Raw genomic sequence first — 19956 nt, forward strand, 5'->3', positions numbered from 1 at the left:
CAGATTATTTGGACTGTTCCTTAGTTATTGAGTACTCGTACACACTTACGCACCAATGTTTCGTCCCAACTCTCGATTATGTTCAGAAATTCCTCTCCCTCGTCAATGTAGTGTCGAAGGAACTCATTGTTTCAGATTTGGCAACATTGATCATACATTTTGATACCCCCTGAATACAAAACCTATGGTAACCTAAGCTGTCTGTGAGAAACTTAAAAGAACGCTTGTCCTTGAAATCTGAGGCAAGTTCGAAGATGTGAACCGACGTCTCCCACGCGCAAGTTTATCAGTCACGTCTGAATGTCTTCCTCGGCAACTTCCATGATGCACAACTAAGCGACTAGACGTGAATATACTGCTCCAGCGCGTCACGACACAGTGATTCATAACTCCATCCCCGAACACACAGCACTATCGCCGATGAACATCGGCGGAAATGACTCCTCCTGCTTGCAGGAAGCGAGATACAGAACGTACCTCGCGACTAGCTGGAGACAAAACAAAACAGTCTATTTCATTCGCTTGCCGCTTACACGCTGTCGAACGAAACTGAGAGCTGAGTGATGCAGCATGACCTTCTATGTCCCCTTTTCCAGCAACGAAGGAGCCGTGAAACTACGGGCATTTGTTTATTTTTAACAACCAATCGGAAGTTAATTTGTGGATAGTCCTGGTATGAAGAGTTAACGAGATTAAAAACAATTCTGTCTCCAGTTAAGAGCTTACTCGTTACATTTACGTTTGTGCTGCGCTAATAATAATAAAGGAGCCTTACCGTTACAATACAGGATAAAGAGTGTGGGAAAAGATTGTTTTTATGACTTTATCTAAGGTATTAGTGTGTCATTTTAATTTAACTTTCTGTAAAGAAGAGGTGTGTATGTGTCTGAAGAGGATTGACAGATATCGCCCGTGAAAACAGGTATTTCTCGAATATTCTAAGGAGGTTTTAACAAGATGCTAGAAGTCCTTCCCGGTATTTCTGCCATTTGAGTTTTACAGCATTTCTCAGACAAACTCCAGTGAGGCAAAGAAGCCTATGATTATTCATTATACCCAGCTTCTCACGTATGACATGTGTGTTAATTTCAATCCGATGGAGGTCGCTTAATAATAACGTTGCTCTTAATGGAACAAAATCGACAGATGTAATTTTCGGAGTACCCAAAGCAAGTGTGATAGGATCGTTACTCTTCAAAATGTGTATAAATGTTTAGGTGAAAGCGTTGGAAGCTCTTTAAGACCTTCAAAGATGATACGGCTGTCTATTAGAAAGAAGCAATGACAGAAGACAGTATCGATTTGGAGAATGACTGGCAGAGGGCTGATGAACGGTGCGAGCTCTGGCAGTTGATCCTGAACGCAAATAAATGTAACGTTTTGCGTATACACAGGAAAAGAAATCGACTACTGTACAATCACACTACTGATGACAAATTGCTGGAAATAGTATCTGCCGTAAAATATCTGGCAGTAACTATCCGGAAACAAACAATAGGAAAAGCAGAGGCTGGACTCAGTCTCATAGGAATAATCTTAAGGAAATGTAACTCATCCACGAAGGAAGTGGCATACAAGGCACTTGTTCGACCGATTCTTGAGTATTGTTCATCAATGTGGGATCCTTACCAGATGGGACTGATAGAAGAGATAGAGAAGATCCAACGAAGAGCGTCACGTTTCGTCACGGGTTCGTTTAGTCGGAGAGAGAGCGTTACAGAGATGCTCAGCAAACTGCAGTGGCAAGCGCTCCAAGAGAGGCCCTGATCACCACAGAGAGGTTTGCTATTGAAATTTCGAGAAAGCACTTCCCGGGAAGAGTCAGACCACAAGTTACTTCCTCCCACATACATCTCGCGAAGTGACTACGACTAGAAAATTCGAGAGATTAGAGCCAATACAGACGCTCACCGACGATCATTCTTCCCACGCGTCATTCGCGAGTGGAGTAGAGAAGGGGAAATCATTTAATAGTACCAGAAATATCCTCCGCCACACACCGCTAGGTGGCTTGCGCAATATTGATGTAGATGGGCGAAATTTGAGTCCAATCAGATGGGGGCTTAATCGAAAAGCTTACGTTTCAGTTACATTTGTATTAACCGGGACAATATTTCACACTGACGTCAGTACGGCTCATAATGACTCATCCGCAATTATTACGCAAACGTTTCTTTTGCAGACCTATCTGTAGTGGTACGTCTTTGCTTCTACTGTCGTATACTTTCATCAGCGTCAGTTTCGCTGTTAATCATGACACACCTTCTGTAGTGTGCAGTACAGGGTACCAGGTGCATAAAAGAAGCCCAGCTTGTCAAGTGGGTCGGTGCAATCAATATTTCTGAAGCACGATCTTCTACTCAGCGGTGTGTGGTCTTTGCGTTGTTTTTTCTCCGCAATGCGTAAAGTGTTTGCGAGAGTTGCGGCTTCAGTGTGAGCTCGTGGATAACTTAAGTCTGTAAGTACATCACGCATTTTCACATCAGTCGCACTTAGCCGTGTATTTCTGCACGAGCGGGCAAACAAATATCACAGCATAAAAATACAGCAATTCGCATTTCGCACGCAAGCAAATCTGTGTTGCTGCAATGTAGAGCAATAAATGCGCTTGAAAGAAAGGATGTTTTCCCGAAACGAAGCATACACTGCACAGAGTGACCTATTAGTACGTTTAATATGTAAACGTGTTATAAATGCATTCGGCAGCCGATGAAAAGTAGCCTAATTGTAGAATTATTATTTGTAAAATTATTAACATTCGTTGTGAGTATTTGTGACTACTCGTAAGCCTCTTCAGTAAATATTATCCGACCGTCTGGATTCTGGGACTATAAATCCTCCTTATTGCAAACATCCTGTTCACAGTTAAGTAAGCCATTATTCTTATGGTGCTTAGAGAACTATCTTTGTCTGGCTGAGATTGCCGCCTTTCGATGTTTTCGAACTAAATTTGGAGTTTAGAAAATTAGCAAATTATTTTACTTCTTTTTAATTAGGGCCGATACCTATGACCTATGTGTTACCTTTCTTCGGTCTCATTATTTATTTCTTGAGCTGCATCAATGTAAGGTTCAGCTACAGCGGGGGGGGGGGGGGGGTTGCTTTTATATATGTTATGGTTTTGACAGCATGTTATGTTGTCTCTGATACTGTACATCCTTTTTAATGTGTTGTGGAGTGCAATAAAGCACATTGTTTTATCTTCACGCCACTACGTTTCGTCAGAAAGCTTCTGTGCACTTACGTAGGAATGTAGTATGCATTAGTAAATAAGCAGCAAACGGACATTCTTTTTCTTTTTTTAAAAAAAAACACTACAGAGCAGCCCACAACCTGGGTTACTAAGGTGGGCCGTGTGCTACTTAAAACAAGTGACAAGCCAGGCAGTGTTTGGTCTCTCGGCCGTAATTGGCTGCTTGCACGTTAGGCTAGCTTGACAAGCCCCCATTCCGTTACCGTCCCTGCCACGTGGAGGCGGACCTTTTCAAATGTTTCTGCCCTGGCTGTTGCTCTGTGTGTTAGTACACTCTTTAATACAGTGAGTGACATTTATATGCAAAATAATTAATAAAAACTAATATAATTAATTAAGTATAAAATAAAACGTAACAGATATAAAAATATATACACAAAGGAAAACAAAGAATAAGAATTCTAACCTATATGGTATCTACAGAGAACCGAGTTCTCGCTGATGCAAATTTTAGAGTACAATTTAAACATGTGCCCCAAAAATTAAACTTAGCTAGATTTCTCTATGTAAGATTATAAGTGATATTGGAATTTCACATGAAACATAGTAGCAGAATGAATATTAAAATATCTTGCATAGACAATTTTAGATACAGGAAGTATTCAGGTAGCTATGTTTAAACATAACAGGATTCCTCTATTCAAAATTTAAAAATGAAATTGAAGTACAAGATAACATACAAATCATCAATTGTTAGAGACAAGTGGTTACCAAAGTTAATATAATTAATAAAAATAATATGATTATACTTAGAGTAAAAGGAAATAAGTGTCTGATTCTCTCACATGCAATTCCTGAATGTGGAGGCTATGTATGCGCCTGTCGATTGAACATAACTAGATTCCTCTATGTGACATCGTAAATAAGGTTTCAGATTACATGTGAATAATAAAAAAATATGAATATTAACATATAGCAATACAATTATATCTTGGAGGCTGTTAATCATAATTGATACCAGAATTATCCCCAACACAAATGAAATTACAGAAATATTCAGATAGCTGAAGGTTATACATGATCAATATACAAGGGTTTATTTCGGGCAGTAGATTACAAAAACAGAAAAACAATGTTAATATATCATAAAAGCTAGACAAATCAAAAATAAGTTACATAGAAGTCTAAACTGTGATAATTCAAGTGTAAGATTGCTTAAATTGATTACAAGTAAATCCAGTATATGTGGCAAGACAAGTGACAAGGTTGTGAGCCAGGAAGGGGAATCTGCATGAATGTCCAATGAAATCTCTGATACTCTGTGAGGCAAAACTGGGAGCCTACAGTATATTTCGAATGAAGTACATCATCAGTTGTGTGACACAATCATTGTGAGTTAGGCCCATCTCCATCCATATAGTATTGATCAATATCTATTTCACAGCCCTTCTACACCTTCGGACAGCATAACTTGACAAACAGCAGACTTCCTTTTTAATTGGCTTCTTCTGTGTTATTCGAAATGTTCAAAGCTCTTAATTAACAACATAGCCAAATTAAAACAAAAAGTGGACTATTCATATCTACAGCTATATTGATACTCTGTAAATCACTGGAAATCATTTGGGAGTATTACTTTCCGTTCATTGTGCTACGTATTGCAGTTACTTCCCGTTCATTCACAGACGGATCCTCAAAACGATGTTTGTTTATGTACCGTTGTGGGAACTGTTTTCAGTTTAATTTCATTTTCATGGCCTCTATGTAAACTATGTGTAAGGGTCAAAATTGTAGTCGTAAATGAGACTGAAAAAAGGTTCTTGAAAGTTTAAAGTTGATTTTCTTTAGATATTTCTTCGTTTGTCAGTCAGTTGAGAATTTTGAGTTTAGGGTGTACAATCATTTTATGAGTAGTCTCATTCACAGTCATGTGTGGATAAAAATCCTACGTCAAGATGGCAATTTTTCTTCACTGATTATCGATTTCGGATCATTACCGAGCCATCTGTAGACCTAAAAATAAGAAAATTAAGTAAAAAAGGGACAATAAAAATACATTCAATACTTCAATTTCCTTCATGCAATACGTACCAATCTAAAATGTTGTTCAATGTGTGACACTCATACCACATCGTCGTATTTTTTACAGCTAAGTCGGCCAAGTGAAACAAAATATACCATAGGCGTAAACGTGACGCTATAAAATGCAAAAAATATATGGTGAGTACTATGAAATAACTTACCTAAAGTGATAACCTTAGTTGGTTATGTAAATTGACAACGTTAATCACTAACCAAATATTGTTAGAGCGCCAATTATGCCACATGTATGTACAAACGATCAACAGCAACGACAGTTCATTGCCCGTGAGTGGATGTAAACAAGTTGTCATTCCTGATATGAATATTACAAATCATATCTGGTTTATATCCACTCATGGACGATGCAATTACCATTGCTGTTCATCGTTTGTAATTACGTGCGGCAAAATTGGCACTGTAACAACATTTGATTAGTGACTAACGTTGACAGTTTACACAACCAACTAATATTTTCACTTTAGACAAGGTACTTCATATTACCATCTATTTTTGCATGTTATAGTGTCACTTTTTAATGTTTTCGTGTTATGTCAATAGGATTATTTTGTTTAACTAGGGCGACTTAGCTCTAAAAAATACGACGACGTGTAATAAGTGTCATACACTGAGCAGCATTTTAGATTGGTGTGTACTCCACAATGGAAATTCAAGTACTGAACGTATTTTTTTATTGTTCACTTCTTATAAGCAATTTTCTGTATTTTTAGATCTGAAGATGGCTCGGTAATGAGCCGAAACTGGTAATCAGTAAAGAAAAATTGCAATACTGACGTACGATTTTTATCTGCACTTGTTTGAAATCAACAGATCGCACATCTCCCCCCATTGACAATGTCAAAGAATAGTATTGTTCATTGCCGTTTTGCCATTTCAAGGATTCCACTAACGACTCAAAGTCTGCCATTGCTTTTGCATATCAGAGAACGTAATAGACAGTTCCGTATTATACTTCAAGCCACTGTTACTTCCAGGTATGTGTTTATGTGTATGTTTCTGCCCTCGTCTGTGGCTCATCGTTTGAGTAATCAGAATTCGTACATTCCGTGAAGAACAGAATATGTGAATGAATGAAGGAACGCGGTGGCATCTTCATTCCGAAGACTGGTTTGAAGCAGCTCTCCACACTACTCAGGCCTGTACAACCTTCTTCATCTCCAAATAACGACTGCAATCTGGTCTCCCTCTACAATTTTTATCCCCCATGCTTCACTCCAACATCAAATTGATAATTCCTTGACGCCAGGAATGTGTCCTGTCAACCAATCCCTTCTTTTAGTCAAGTTATGCCGTAAATTACTTATCTCCCCAATTCGATCCATTAGAGGAAAGTGGTCTAAATTAGGGCTACCATTTACTTTTTAAGATACTACTCACGTTATGTCCAAAATAAATTAAAGAATGTTGCAGCAAAGAATACTTTGAAGTGTCTTGCGTAAACCATTATGGTGAAATGTAACATACTCTCACTATTTTTTCTTATTTTGGATTTAAAAATATTTTAGAAAGTTGACACAACCTAGAGCTGTGGTCTAATTTGGGCTATCCTAAAAAATATTGAGACATCGTTGAAAAAAGTCAGTAAAATGAATGAAAAGCAATTTATTTGTATAATGCAATATTAGAAACATTTCATAAAGTAGCTGAAAAATGATAAGGCATACTTTTCTTTTCAAACCACTGTGCTCTGTCAACAAATGTGGTCACATAATGTAAAACATTCTACTCTCTTGACAAGAGTCGCAAATTGGCGTGGCCGGTTCTAAACTGTCTTCTTCCTTTCGTTGCCCATTAAATTAGATTAGATTAATACTAGTTCCGTGGATCATGAATACGATATTTCATAATGATGTGGAACGAGTCAAATTTTCCAATACATTACATAATTAAGTTAATTTAACAACATAATTAAGTTAATATAACAACTTTTTTATTTTTTTGTTTGGCTTTTTCTTTTTTTCCTTAATATATATCTAAAAATTCCTCTATCGAGTAGAAGGAATTCTCATTCAGAAATTCTTTTAATTTCCTCTTAAATACTTGTTGGTTATCTGTCAGACTTTTGATACTGTTTGGTAAGTGACCAAAGACTTTAGTGGCAGTATAATTGACCCCTTTCTGTGCCAAAGTTAGGTTTAATCTTGAATAGTGAAGTTCATCCTTTCTCCTAGTATTGTATTTATGCACACTGCTATTACTTTTGAACTGGGTTTGGTTGTTAATAACAAATTTCATAAGAGAGTATATATACTGAGAAGCTACTGTGAATATCCCTAGATCCTTAAATAAATGTCTGCAGAATGATCTTGGGTGGACTCCAGCTACTATTCTGATTACACGCTTTTGTGCAATAAATACTTTATTCCTCAGTGATGAATTACCCTAAAATATGATCCCATATGCAAGCAATGAGTGAAAATAGGCGTAGTAAGCTAATTTACTAAGATGTTTATCACCAAAATTTGCAATGACCCTTATTGTATTTTGGTGTTGCCCTTAATGTTTTGGAAGAGGTTGAAATCTTCCGAATTCTGAAGAAATCCCCTCGCTCCTCACTTAATGCCCAGACCGATGTAAGGCACAAGAGTCTTAGAAAATTTTGATTACTTAAACAGGTAGCCTTAGCCCTATAGCTTACTTGTTAGTAGGGTCTGTCCTATATATTTTTATGCGTACTCTGGGCCTTACGCGTCCAGAACAACCACGTTTATTATTCTTATGGTTTTATCTAATTGCCATATTTTATATTGGCCACTTAGTATGGTATTAGACTTTTTAAAAGATAGACATATGGAATTGTTTATCAAATGTTCAGCACCCCCCACTCTTCACACCTTGTACACATCATCGGCTTCTGGCGATCCTCGCGCCACTGCGTCAGCGCTTTCCGCGTTTCGGCCAGTCAGTCAGGCCGTGTCCTCCGCTGCCGCGCGACTCTTCTCAGCTTGCACGGTAAGTTCCGCTGTTTGTTCATGCTAATGTTTGCGCTGTTCGTTGCTCGTATTTGGGGCAGTTTTATCAGCATGGTATTTAATTTTTATTTTCTAGGTCATCGCCGCTCTCATCATTTAAAAAATTAAAAAAAAGTTTAATTTTAACTACCGCTTTCACCAGATGGCGGTATATTGGACGTGAATGGTGGGGAGTGGCTACAGGGCAATTTTCAACGTTACCGTGTTATAAATAGCGTATGTGAGTATTTTCTAGCCTCATTCAAAAAACTGGTGGTTTAAAAGTTCAGTTTATACATCAGAATTGGGGGATCGATTAGTTTATATGAGGACTTATTATATTGTTTTTGGTACAGATTGCCTGAGGATGCACCGGTAAGTGGTACGAAACCGGTCGCGGATTTAATGAAAATCATTGATACACCCAGTGCGGAAATTCCTTTGGAAAAATATCGTTTTTATCTGCCAACACAGGGCAAACGACTTTCAAAGAAAATGTCTCGCCTGTACGGGAATATACATAATGGATGTGCGAGTACATGTTGTAGACGCATGGTTGAGGTTTATGAACTGAGTCTGGCCGTGAGTCGTGTACGAATAACCAGATGGTAAGGCGACCGCTCGCGATGAGCGGGAAATCCGGGTTCGAGTCCCGGTCCGACACAAATTTTCATTTTCGTCATTCCATTGTACCGCTGATGGTTGTCCATATTCACAATCGCTAATACATTTAAAGGCGCGTTTACATTGAGCTCAGAACGTGTTTTTGTTCGGAACATTGTGTGCAACTTGTTCCCTCAACATGTTGGCAATATTGTTCGTTGTTCGCATTCCCGTTTACACTAGTGAGCAACATTTCTACGTATTCGCATAGTCTGCTGCGGTGAACTGATGGTTACTTTGTGTATTCACATCAAGAGATACGCTATGTCAAGTGAAGAGGAAGAGTTAATGACATTTGGTGCTGCATTAATAATACTTAACGAAATAAACAGACGAAGAAAACGATGTAGTCGTCCTCGGTGGACCAAAACATACTATAGAAGACGTGGCGGCAATGACATGCTTTGTGAGCTGAATTTGGTTCTGGCTTTCATTACTTCAGTAGGATGTCGCCGTCAGATTTTAAAATGTTGTTGAATATTATAGGACCATTTGTTTCAAAGAAAGTCACAAATTTCAGAAAAAAGCAACCCTTGTGAACCAAAGACTTGCTGTTACTCTTCGTTTTCTGGCATCAGGAGACTCCTATCAAAGCCAGCCATATCTCAAATAGTTCCAAATAGTTCCATATCATGCAGGAAACGTAGATATTTAAATCCAAACCACTCGTTTCGTAAAGCGTGTCAGTACAACATCCACATTTTTTACTTTCCTCTATTTTTCGTTTCCCTCGTCGGTACTGAGACAAGAGAGATTTAATTTGTTTGTCCATGTCACTGCTGCTGGTGCCAAGCGCCGCAGCAACCTTTTGTAACGAATCATGTATGATTTTAGTATTTTTGTAACCTGCGCAACGTACATTCCACAGGCACTACTCTGCCTCATGGAGCGACATCAGCTGGAAAATTTTGTCTCGTGACCACTCCATTTCAAATAAAAATGAAGGGACATAAAATAAACGCACCACTAAACTCCAGCAAAACAAACACCAAACACTCACTCAGAGCAAACGAACACTAACGCTGCGTAGCGGAATTCAGTGGTAACAGGCCACGAACAATGTTCCTTTGATCTCTACCGACACAGCCGTGGAACACTGATTTTGTGTTGCGAACATGTTGCGAACATCGGTAGTCCATTACTAGCCACGAACAATGTTGCGCCCTAATGCCCTTTACAGACAGTTTTCACATATGCCACTGAATGTACCTGAAAAATTATATCTACGTACTACAAATTGTGCAGGATACGTCAGAGGTACTGAGTTGCGTCAAAAACTGCCGCATCATGCATGACGCCTAAATTTATTACTGCTAACCTGCTGAACCGATTTCGATTAAGTTTGGTAAGGTTATACCTTGAACCTTGAGGAAAAACATGGACTACTTTATAAAGTGTACAGTATAAGATACTTATTGATTTCAAGAATATTACGCGAGTTAGGAAAAAATATTCACTCTTTGACAAAGTTATATACTCTTTGAAGATCATCACAGTTTTGAAAATGGTTTTCGTTGTTGGTATGTGCTAAGTGATACCATTCTAAATAATGAAACAATGTTTTCTTCAACGTGTTTATTCCATACTCCCACACTATTTGTTGCTTAATGTACAAGTTGCACAGCTAGTATGTGCATTATACCGGACTTGAGAACGACAGAAGTTAGAGACTTGCAACAAACTTAACACATAATTTCAAACCTTTATGAAACTTTCGCTCGCTGACAGCCTCCACAAAATGATGAAAGGAAAGAAGTTTATCGCTAGCTACGTTTTCGCTGCTCATGTAGTAAAACTGTAGCAACAGGTATGATGTGACGTTTATCTTTTTTGCTTATTTGCTACTAACTCGCAACATATTTAACAGACAGTACCCACGTATGCTGCTGAATGTACCTACGAAGATGTCATTGTACGACGCATATTTCAGGAGATATAAGGGAAGATGGAGATGGACACAGAAAGGGAAGAGGAGGAGATGGACAGGAGAAGGGTAAAGAAGAGACGGACATAGGAAGGGAAGAGGAGTGGATGGAGAGAGAGGGGGAGAGGGAGAGAGACGGTGAGTAGCAGATTGTCGGAGGAGTAGGAGCAGATGGACAGAGATTGAAGGGGTGGATAGGAAGAAGCGGCAGAAGGGGTTGGACAGAGGAAGCAGATGAAATGGACAGAGGGAGGGAGGGGGAAGAAGGGGAAGAAGGAGATGGGGAAGTGAAATAAATATATACTAGGGCAACGCCGGGTACTCAGCTAGTAATGAAATAAATACAATCCCAAACTATCTCATAGAGGACTTTCACTACTAACCTCAAAGGCTTGTTAACCTCTAATTAACGTAGTTCTGATGTGGAGATAATAGTTTGCCACCTCCAGAGTGTGTTGTATCCCATCGTCTGCAGCGCTCGTAAAATTTACAACTCTGACGTTCTTTTACTGCTAGGCGATAAACTGAAGGAGTCGTAACTTCCAAAAACGTCAGGGTACTCCCTGAAAACGGAGAAGTGGGTCCGAAACGCATTCGTCCTGAACGGAAAAATAGAGTTTTGAGACTGTAGGCAGGGTGTTACTAGTAAAAACATTCTTAGCGTTGAAGAGAAGCTTCGCCCGTTGAAGTAAATCGTATAGTCGGATGCACATTTCTTGCCTCCTAGCTGAAGTATTCCAAGTACTTTCGCCTGCCCCTATATTGTTCAAATGTTACCACGGAAGCGGTGGCGATTCGACAGACTCTCAAATTTGGCTGTCATGCAGGACTCCATAACTTGCTGACAGCATCCGAAAAATGTGTACTGCAATAGTCTGAAAACCCGAAATGTAACAGTAAAATGAATATTCAAATACTGGAAATCGTACGAGAATCGTTGCTAAATAAACGACGAGGCATGCGAATGACACTGCTATGGTCCCCAGCTCTTGTGGGACCGGTCTGCAATGGCAAACTCGACCAGCTATCGAAGGAGGCCACTGCGCCCGGCCCTGTAATCCTCGGTTTTCAAATTATTGATGCCGTAACTGGCATAGGAAGGCTGTGCGAGTGTTTGGCGCCTGTCTATCTTACAAAAAGGTAAACAACATACTGCAATACAGCCAGTAGTTAGAAGTGAGTTGTAGTTCTGAAATTTGAGGCGAGCAGGGTCATGAAAACTAGGGTGGTGCGAATGCATAGCAGCCATCGTTCAACTAATTCCCGCTTACATCTGATAGGTATCAAGGATAATCCTTTCTGCGGCTTTCAGAAGAGAGAAGGAGATGTGGACCACTTGCTGTTTTCCTGCAGTTTTTCTAAGTGTAGCAAAACCGCTTATCGCGAAATCTTATGAAGTTGAATCTGCCTCCTCCAAGCAAGTACTCCCATTGTGTCATGAAGTTCCTCAAAACTACAAAGACCTTTTTATTTTTTTCTACGACATTGTAGCGTATGTATATGAAGTTTGGCGTTCTCTCTCTCCTTACATTAACACTCTAATATACCGGTGTCTGCCTCCCATTCTCTGGTGCGTTTTTTTTTTATTTTTTACTTTTACTCTAGTTAATAAGTCAAGTTTCTTAGCTTTATGCATTGTACCTATGCGGACACTATGCAAAAATTTTAAACCTATCTTCACATTTTAGCAGTGTGAATTCTCTGTATGGAGGGTGAATCATCTAAAACTTGCACCACAAATATTGCGGAAATGGAAAATGCTATTGATGTGCGATTTTCACAGAACGGATTGATAGTCAGTGGCTTGTATAGCTGGCCAATTCACAAATTGTAATAATACTTCGAAAGTGTATTTTTTGTGCGAACATACACTTTTGTAAATGTAACAATGTCTTTTGACATTAACGAGCTATAGGTAGAGCAAATTAGAATGTCAGTGGTGTTTGATGCAGGATTCTAGTGGGAGTCGTTTCCGAGGTATCGTATTATGAAAAGTTTCTAAACTGACACTTGTTCGTGCCTTTCGGCCTGCGTGGTTGCCAGGTACGATGGTGTTATGGTTGCTTACAGGGTGTTTATGTGTGCAGTAGGACGTGAGTGGGCAATGGGGTTTACCAACGCAGAAAAAGTCGACAAGCTCATGGTGTATGGGGAATGCAGTTCGTTCTTGAATGGTGTATGCGGCAAAATATCCCAATACATGTCAACCACCTCGGCAGTTATTTATCAGCCTCTTCAACCACTTAAGTGAAAATGGTAGTGTAACACTTAGACAACGCAACAGAAGGAAACGAGTGATGGCAGTAGACGAGGAAATTATCTTGTTGCTGCTGTTGCAGCTGATCCGCACGTCAGCACGAGGAATTTGGGTGAGTCAAGCAATTTCCTGCATATTCTCCAACGACATAGGTTCCATCCCCATCACATCTCTCTCCATCAAGAGCTGCGTGCAAACGATTATGAGAGTCGTGTTAAATTCAGTACATGGGTATTACGACATGATACTCCAGACATATCATGTATCTTGTTTAGTGATGGAGCCACATGTACCAATCATTGCCAGGTAAACTGCTGAAACGTGCACTACTGGTCTGCTGACAATCCTCGTTGGCTTCGTCAGATGGAACGCCAGCGTCCATGGAATGTAAACGTGTGGTATGGGATAGTGAACCATCAGCGCATAGGCTCGATTTTCGTATATGGAACACTGAACGCGAACACATATCGCAACCTCCGAACAGACAGTCTTCTCGGGTGCTACGAGGAACTTGTGGCAACGTGATAGCTGTCCAGCCCATAGCGCAAGAAGTACTATAGGATGCCTTCACGACCCGTTTCCAAATTGTTGGATTGGACGCAGAGGACTGGTATCTTGGCCGGCCCGTTCCCCGGATTTGACGCATGTATACTTTTTTCTGTGGGGGAAGCTGAAAGATGCTTTCTACAGAGACATGCCAACTACACCCAATGATATGCAACGACTTATTTCTGCAGCCTGCTTGGACGTCTCCGCTGAAATGCTAGCACGTGTTCCGCAGTCATTCCATGCCAGACTGGAAGCGTTTGTAGCCGCTGCCGGTGATCATTTTGAACACAGCCGTTGATGGTCAATTGTCTCGTTACTTATCAGAATCCACATGACTAGTGTATACACTTGCGTTGTTCTTTAATGTATGCTATCACAGATGTTGTGCATGTGTCGGTGTGGCAACTTTTCAAAATACAATGTATCGTAAACCATTCGCACTAGAATCTGCAACAAACCCCACTGACATTAACGAATTCTTCTCGGGTTATCAGCCGAGTGGTGGCGTCGTCTTGTCGCAACGTTTCGATGAGTTTCCTACCCATTATCTTCTGGCGAAGTGTCGGGATGCAATTTCTCCATATCTACGACGGTTGGAACTTTAATAGTGGCAACTATTTATTTACAGTTCGTACAAAATAGATACGTGTTTCAAAGTTTTACTGACCTTCAAAGTAGTCACCAGCATTGTGTATAGCCAGTTGCAAGCAGTGTGGAAGTTGTAGGATACTCTTAGCAGTGCCAGTTGTGTTGACAGTTCGAGCGGCGCGGTCCATTGTCCGACGAATTTGTAGCAGTTCTCAAGCGTATGCCGTAAAGTGCTTCCTTCAATTTAGAAATCGAGTTGAATTCATGAGGGCTTAAGTCAAGAAAGTGCAGTAGGTGGTATAGCACTTAGCAGCCCCCATCAGTCAAACAAATCAGTAACAGCTTGCACTGTACGTGCTTGAGCGTTGTCCTGCAAAATGATGTTCAGATCCTGCAGAAGGTGTCGTCACTTCTGTCTCTATGCTGCTAATTTTTGGAACACAACCTACGAATAGCTTAGAGACAGAAGTGATGACACTTTCTGCAGGACCTGACCATCACTTTGCAGGACAATACTCAAACATGTACAGCGCAAGCTGTTCAAAAATGGCTCTGAGCACTATGGGACTTAACTTCTAAGGTCATCAGTCCCCTAGAACTTAGAACTACTTAAACCTAAGTAACCTAAGGACATCATACACATACATGCCCGAGGCAGGATTCGAACCTGCGACCGTAGCGGTCGCGCGGTTCCAGACTGTAGCGCCTAGAACCGCTCGGCCACCCCTACCGGCTCGCAAACTGTTACTAATTTGTTTGAGTGATGGGGCTGCTAAGTTCTGTACCACCTACCGCACTTCCCTGACTTTAGCCCTCGTAGGTTCAACTCGATTTCTAAACTGAAGGAAACACTTCACGGCATTCGCTTGAGAACTGCTACAAATTCGTCGGACAATGGACCGCGCCGCTCGAACTGTCAACACAACTGGCACTGCTAAGAGTATCCTACGACTTCCACACTGCTGGCAACTGGCTATACACAATGCTGGTGACTACTTTGAAGGTCAGTAAAACTTTGAAACACGTATCCATTTTGTACGAGCTGTAAATAAATAGTTGCAACTATTAATGTTCCAATCCTCGTATATATCTGCTTGGCCGTCGTCCGCTTCTGTAGGCCAAGCAGCTATATAGATATGCAGAACACAGCACCCAGACACTTCGCCAGAAGATGATGGGTATGAAACTCATTGAAACGTTGCGACAAGACGACGCCACCACTCGGCTGATAACCCAAGAAGAATTCATCAGTGGAATACGCCGAGAAAGACTCCAATCGCGTACCCACTGACATTCTAATTCACCCCACTTTTAGTTTGTTAGTGTACACAGGTATTGTTACCTCTAAAACGTGTATATTTACACACAAAATAAACTTTCTAAGTCTAGCGGTTCAGGCGCTCAGTCCGGAACCGCGTGACTACTACGGTCGCAGGTTCGAATCCTGCCTCGGGCATGGATGTGTGTGATGTCCTTAGGTTAGTTAGGTTTAAGTAGTTCTAAGTTCTAGGGGACTGATGACCACAGATGTTAAGTCCCATAGTGCTCAGAGCCATTTGAACCATTTTAAACTTTCTAAGTATTATTATAATCTGTTGATTGGATAACAATACGAGTCCCTGACTACCAATTCATTCTGTGAAAGTCAGTAGCACTCTCCATTTCCGCAAGTTTGAGGTAACTCATCCTGTATACCGGGTGGTTATAATTAAAGTGTAGCCACTCACAGAGGTCCTTTATGGGCTGTATTTATCGTATGGCAGCGAAAATTGGTGGATATCTTAGTGTGTTAATGCGGAATCGAATTATTCTGGAAAAACATTAGTTCGTTCTGGTCACCAGGTGCAAATCTGGTGCTGTGAATGCAAGAAAGATGTGTAGAAATGTTTCCATATGCAGTGGATTAAGAACGGAACGTGGACAGAAAAGGTCAAACAACTGAGTGAGGCATAATGTTGATTTTATTCTTAACCGCCGCATACACAGTTTGTTCAGTACGAGCACCGGAGACGTAAAACTACATGATCACCAGTCGCTCGCGCCAATTCCAGTGGAGTCTGAGCATGGTGTACCTGTATACTGGCCTTCAGATCAGATAGAGACCGAATGTGTCGCTGGTAAACGCTTTCCTTTAAATGTCCCCAGGTCACATGGTTTCAGGTCAGGTGATCTTGCAGGCCATCCATCTGGAAAACCTGCCGAGATAACACGTTCGTGGAAGGTCCCATTACGCAGAACTTTCACTGAGTGAGCGACATGAGGTATTGCCACATCTTTCATGGAAACAGTGGTTTTCACACAGTTGCGCTCTTCCAAAGCAGGACTCGCATGCTTACAGGAGGTCCCGATGATGTGCAGACGTCACGGTACGCCTGACAGGCCGTCTGGGTGTATTCTCTTCACAGAAGAAAGGACCGAGGGTATAGTGCTTATGCATCCACACCACATGGTCACATACGGCGAATGTAAATGCTCTTCGTGCCCGACAAGCGGTTTAACAGTACCCCAAATTCGGCAGTTCTGCGTATTCACAGAGCCTGTAATGTAAAATCTACCCCATAACTCCACAGAATATTTCTCGGCAACATGTCATCGACTTAATCCGTGCCAGAAACTGAAGAGCAAATTCACAATGTTGTTGCGGATCATGAGGTTTCAGGCGCTGCATCTTCTGGAACTTGTACGGGTACGAGTGTCAAATAGACCGCAAAACTTTCCAGAGGCCCTACTGTTGACCATGATATGGACAATTCTCATGACACTGCACAAGCAGCAGCACTGTCAGGGTCACGTGCTGCATAGTCAGTTACAGCAGCACCAATCTCGTAAGTCACTTCCAGCGTGATACGACGCCTGCCTCCTCCAGGTGCCGCACTAAACTCTTCCGTGTTTTCGAATTTCATCATCCTGTTTTGAAACGATATTATGACATATGGCGTCTCCTCAGACCTTCCAGTCGGCGATACTCTTTGTTCTGCACTGTAACTGCTGCCGATCACGCAAAACAGTTTCACTGACAGTGCACGGTCTCTCTTCTCGGCAGCCATACTGCTCACACACGTTGCGGCTTGTGAAATGACAATGTGAATGTCATACCGTGATACAAACATTGTACAGCGCCAGATTTGCACCTGGCGGCCACAACTGGAACTAATGTTTTCCTTTCTTTTTTTTCTTGTTTGTTTTCAATGTAAACTGATTCCGCATTAATGCAATAGCATATCTGCCAAGTTTCGTTGCCATACGATAAATACAGCCCACACTGGACCTCCGCGAGTAGCTACACTTTAATTATAACGACCCGCTTTGTTGTATAGTTGTACGAATGTGTTGGCAATATGGTTGAATAAACCAAAGCCAAATAAACAGCCCGCTTCGTGCTGTCACAGAGGTTACGCGTTGCGACGTTGTTTTTTCCACTTGACAGTCGCCGGCGCGAATTGCACTGGCCTCGAGTAGTGAGTGGAGTGGCCGAGCTAATGCGACTGCTTATCTGCTTGCAGGTTATCTGGGTCCGCGCGAGTAACACGCGCGACATGGCCCGCTTCGGCTGCGCTGCTCTCCTGCTGGTAATCGCCGTCTCAGCGCTAGTCCACACTGGTGAGTTCTGGCGGCGCGTGTACCAGTGTTATAGTGTACTGTCCGCCTGATTAGCTCAATGGTAACGTGTTTGCCTACCATCCAGCTGGCCCGGGTGCGATTCCCGCCGCGTTGGAGATTTTCTCCGTCCGTGGACTGGATGTTGTGCTGTCCTCATCATCATTTTATCATCATTGACGCGCAAGTCGCCCAATGTGGCGTCACCTGAAAGACTTGCACCCGGCGGATGAATTTCCCCGCATGGGAATGCCACACGTTTATTTCACTTCATGGGTATACTAGCTGTACCTGACCACGCTTTGCTCTGGCTCAGTCTGCTTAAGTGGAAAACAAAGAAAGAAATATTTGTGGGAATTGGATATGCGTCCTAATGTCCTTCTCTCCCCTCCCTCTGCCTATCTTCCCTTGTCCATCTCCCCCTCCTTCCCCCTCACTCTGTCCATCACCTCCTCCTCTCCCTCTGTCCATCTTCTCCTCCCTCTCTCCATCTTCTCCTGTCCCCTCTCGCTCCCCCTCTCTCAGTCCATGACCTCCTCCTCCCTTTCTCTCTCCATCTTCTTCTCCCCCCCCTCTCTCTCCATCTTCTCCTCCCCCCTCTCTCTCCATCTTCTCCTGACCCCTCTGTCCATCTCCTCCTTCCCCTTTTCCACTCTCTGGATCACGGGGTCCCGGTTTCGATTTTCGGCCGGACTGGGGGTTTTCTCCGCCCCGGGACTGGGTGTTTGTGTTGTCATCATGCCCAAAAGAAGTCCACCAGTATCAAACATTGGCCTTAATTTGAAGGAGAAATATCTGAGTGTGTACACCTGGAGAACAATATTGTATAGTAGTAAATCATGGGCTGTGGGGGACACGCGAAGTGGTTTATATGTGGGGTTGTAGAACGTTTTGACAAAAGGGACAGGATGACGGGAGATGTGTTAAGAGGAAACTGTAAATTGTAAAGACTGTAGTGGAAGACCATGGTTGGAATGCAGCCAAGAAACAGTTGAGGACTTTGGAAGTACGTGCTACTCGGCGATGAAAAGGTCTGTACTGGAGAGAAAGTTGCGGCGTGCTGTCCTGACGACTGGGGTTAAAATTGTAGGTGAAAAGATATCGATGATAATTTTAAAATACCCCACTTAGATCACTGTTTATCTGCATAAAAATGTTTTCAAAATTACATATCGACGGTAAGATCCGTTTATGACTTTGCTATGCTCAGAGAAAATCTGGAAGAGCTACAACCCGTTGACCTCGGAAGAAAAACGGCGCTTAATGGACGAAGCGAGAAGGATATAAGAAAATAACATGAACAAATATATGTACATACATTACTATCGGACATGCTGTTGTGATCTTCAGTCCCAAGACGGTTTCATGCAGCTGCTCATGCTCCTCCACCTTGTGCGAGCCTCTTCACCTCTGAATAACTACTGCAATCTACATCCATTTAAACCTCCTTACTGTATTCATGCTTTGGTCTCCCTCTACAATTTTTACCCTCCGCTATTCCCTCCAATACAAAATTTACATCTCCTTGATGTCTCAGAATGTGTCCTATCAGTTGATCCCTTCTTTCAGTCACATTATATCATACAGTTTCCTTTTTCCCCCTTTCGATTCAGTGCCTCCTCATTAGTTATGCCATCTGCCCATCTAATCGCCAGCATTCTTGTACAGCACCACATTTAAAAGCTTCCATTCTCTTCTTGTCTGAACTCCATACTACCCTCATTTCATTTCCATATGAGGCTACACTCTAGACGAATACGTACAAAGCCGGCCGCTGTGGCCGAGCGGTTCTAGGCGCTTCAGTCCGGAACCGCGCTGCTGCTACGGACGCAGGTTCGAATCCTGCCTCGGGAATGGATGTGTGTGATGTCCTTAGGTTAGTTAGGTTTAAGTAGTTCTAAGTTTAGGGGACTGATGACCTCAGATGTTGAGTCCCATAGTGCTTAGAGCCATTTGAACCATTTGAATACGTACAAAAAAATAATTCCTAACATGTAAATTTACATTCGATGTTAACAAATTCAGGTTCAAAAATGGAAAACTGGAAATTTGTGGTAAGGACTATGGGACCAAACTACTGAGGTCGTCGGTCCCCCATGCCCGAGGGAGGACTCGAACCTCCGACGGAGTGGAG

The 19956-nt window shown here is 41.8% G+C and overlaps 1 protein-coding gene across 1 annotated transcript in view; it reads left to right on the forward strand.

Moving 5' to 3' along the window:
* The first annotated feature begins 8113 nt into the window (after positions 1 to 8113).
* The window catches only part of LOC126455483 (uncharacterized), a 64317-nt gene continuing 52474 nt past the window's right edge, over positions 8114 to 19956 (forward strand). Inside the window, exons 1-2 of the mRNA XM_050091235.1 lie at positions 8114 to 8245; positions 17729 to 17825. Coding sequence (XP_049947192.1) covers positions 17762 to 17825 — 64 coding nt within the window. The 5' untranslated portion in view covers positions 8114 to 8245; positions 17729 to 17761. The remainder of the gene's footprint in view (positions 8246 to 17728; positions 17826 to 19956) is intronic.

Source organism: Schistocerca serialis, chromosome 2, assembly GCF_023864345.2.
Source record: "Schistocerca serialis cubense isolate TAMUIC-IGC-003099 chromosome 2, iqSchSeri2.2, whole genome shotgun sequence".
Taxonomy (NCBI): domain Eukaryota; kingdom Metazoa; phylum Arthropoda; class Insecta; order Orthoptera; family Acrididae; genus Schistocerca; species Schistocerca serialis.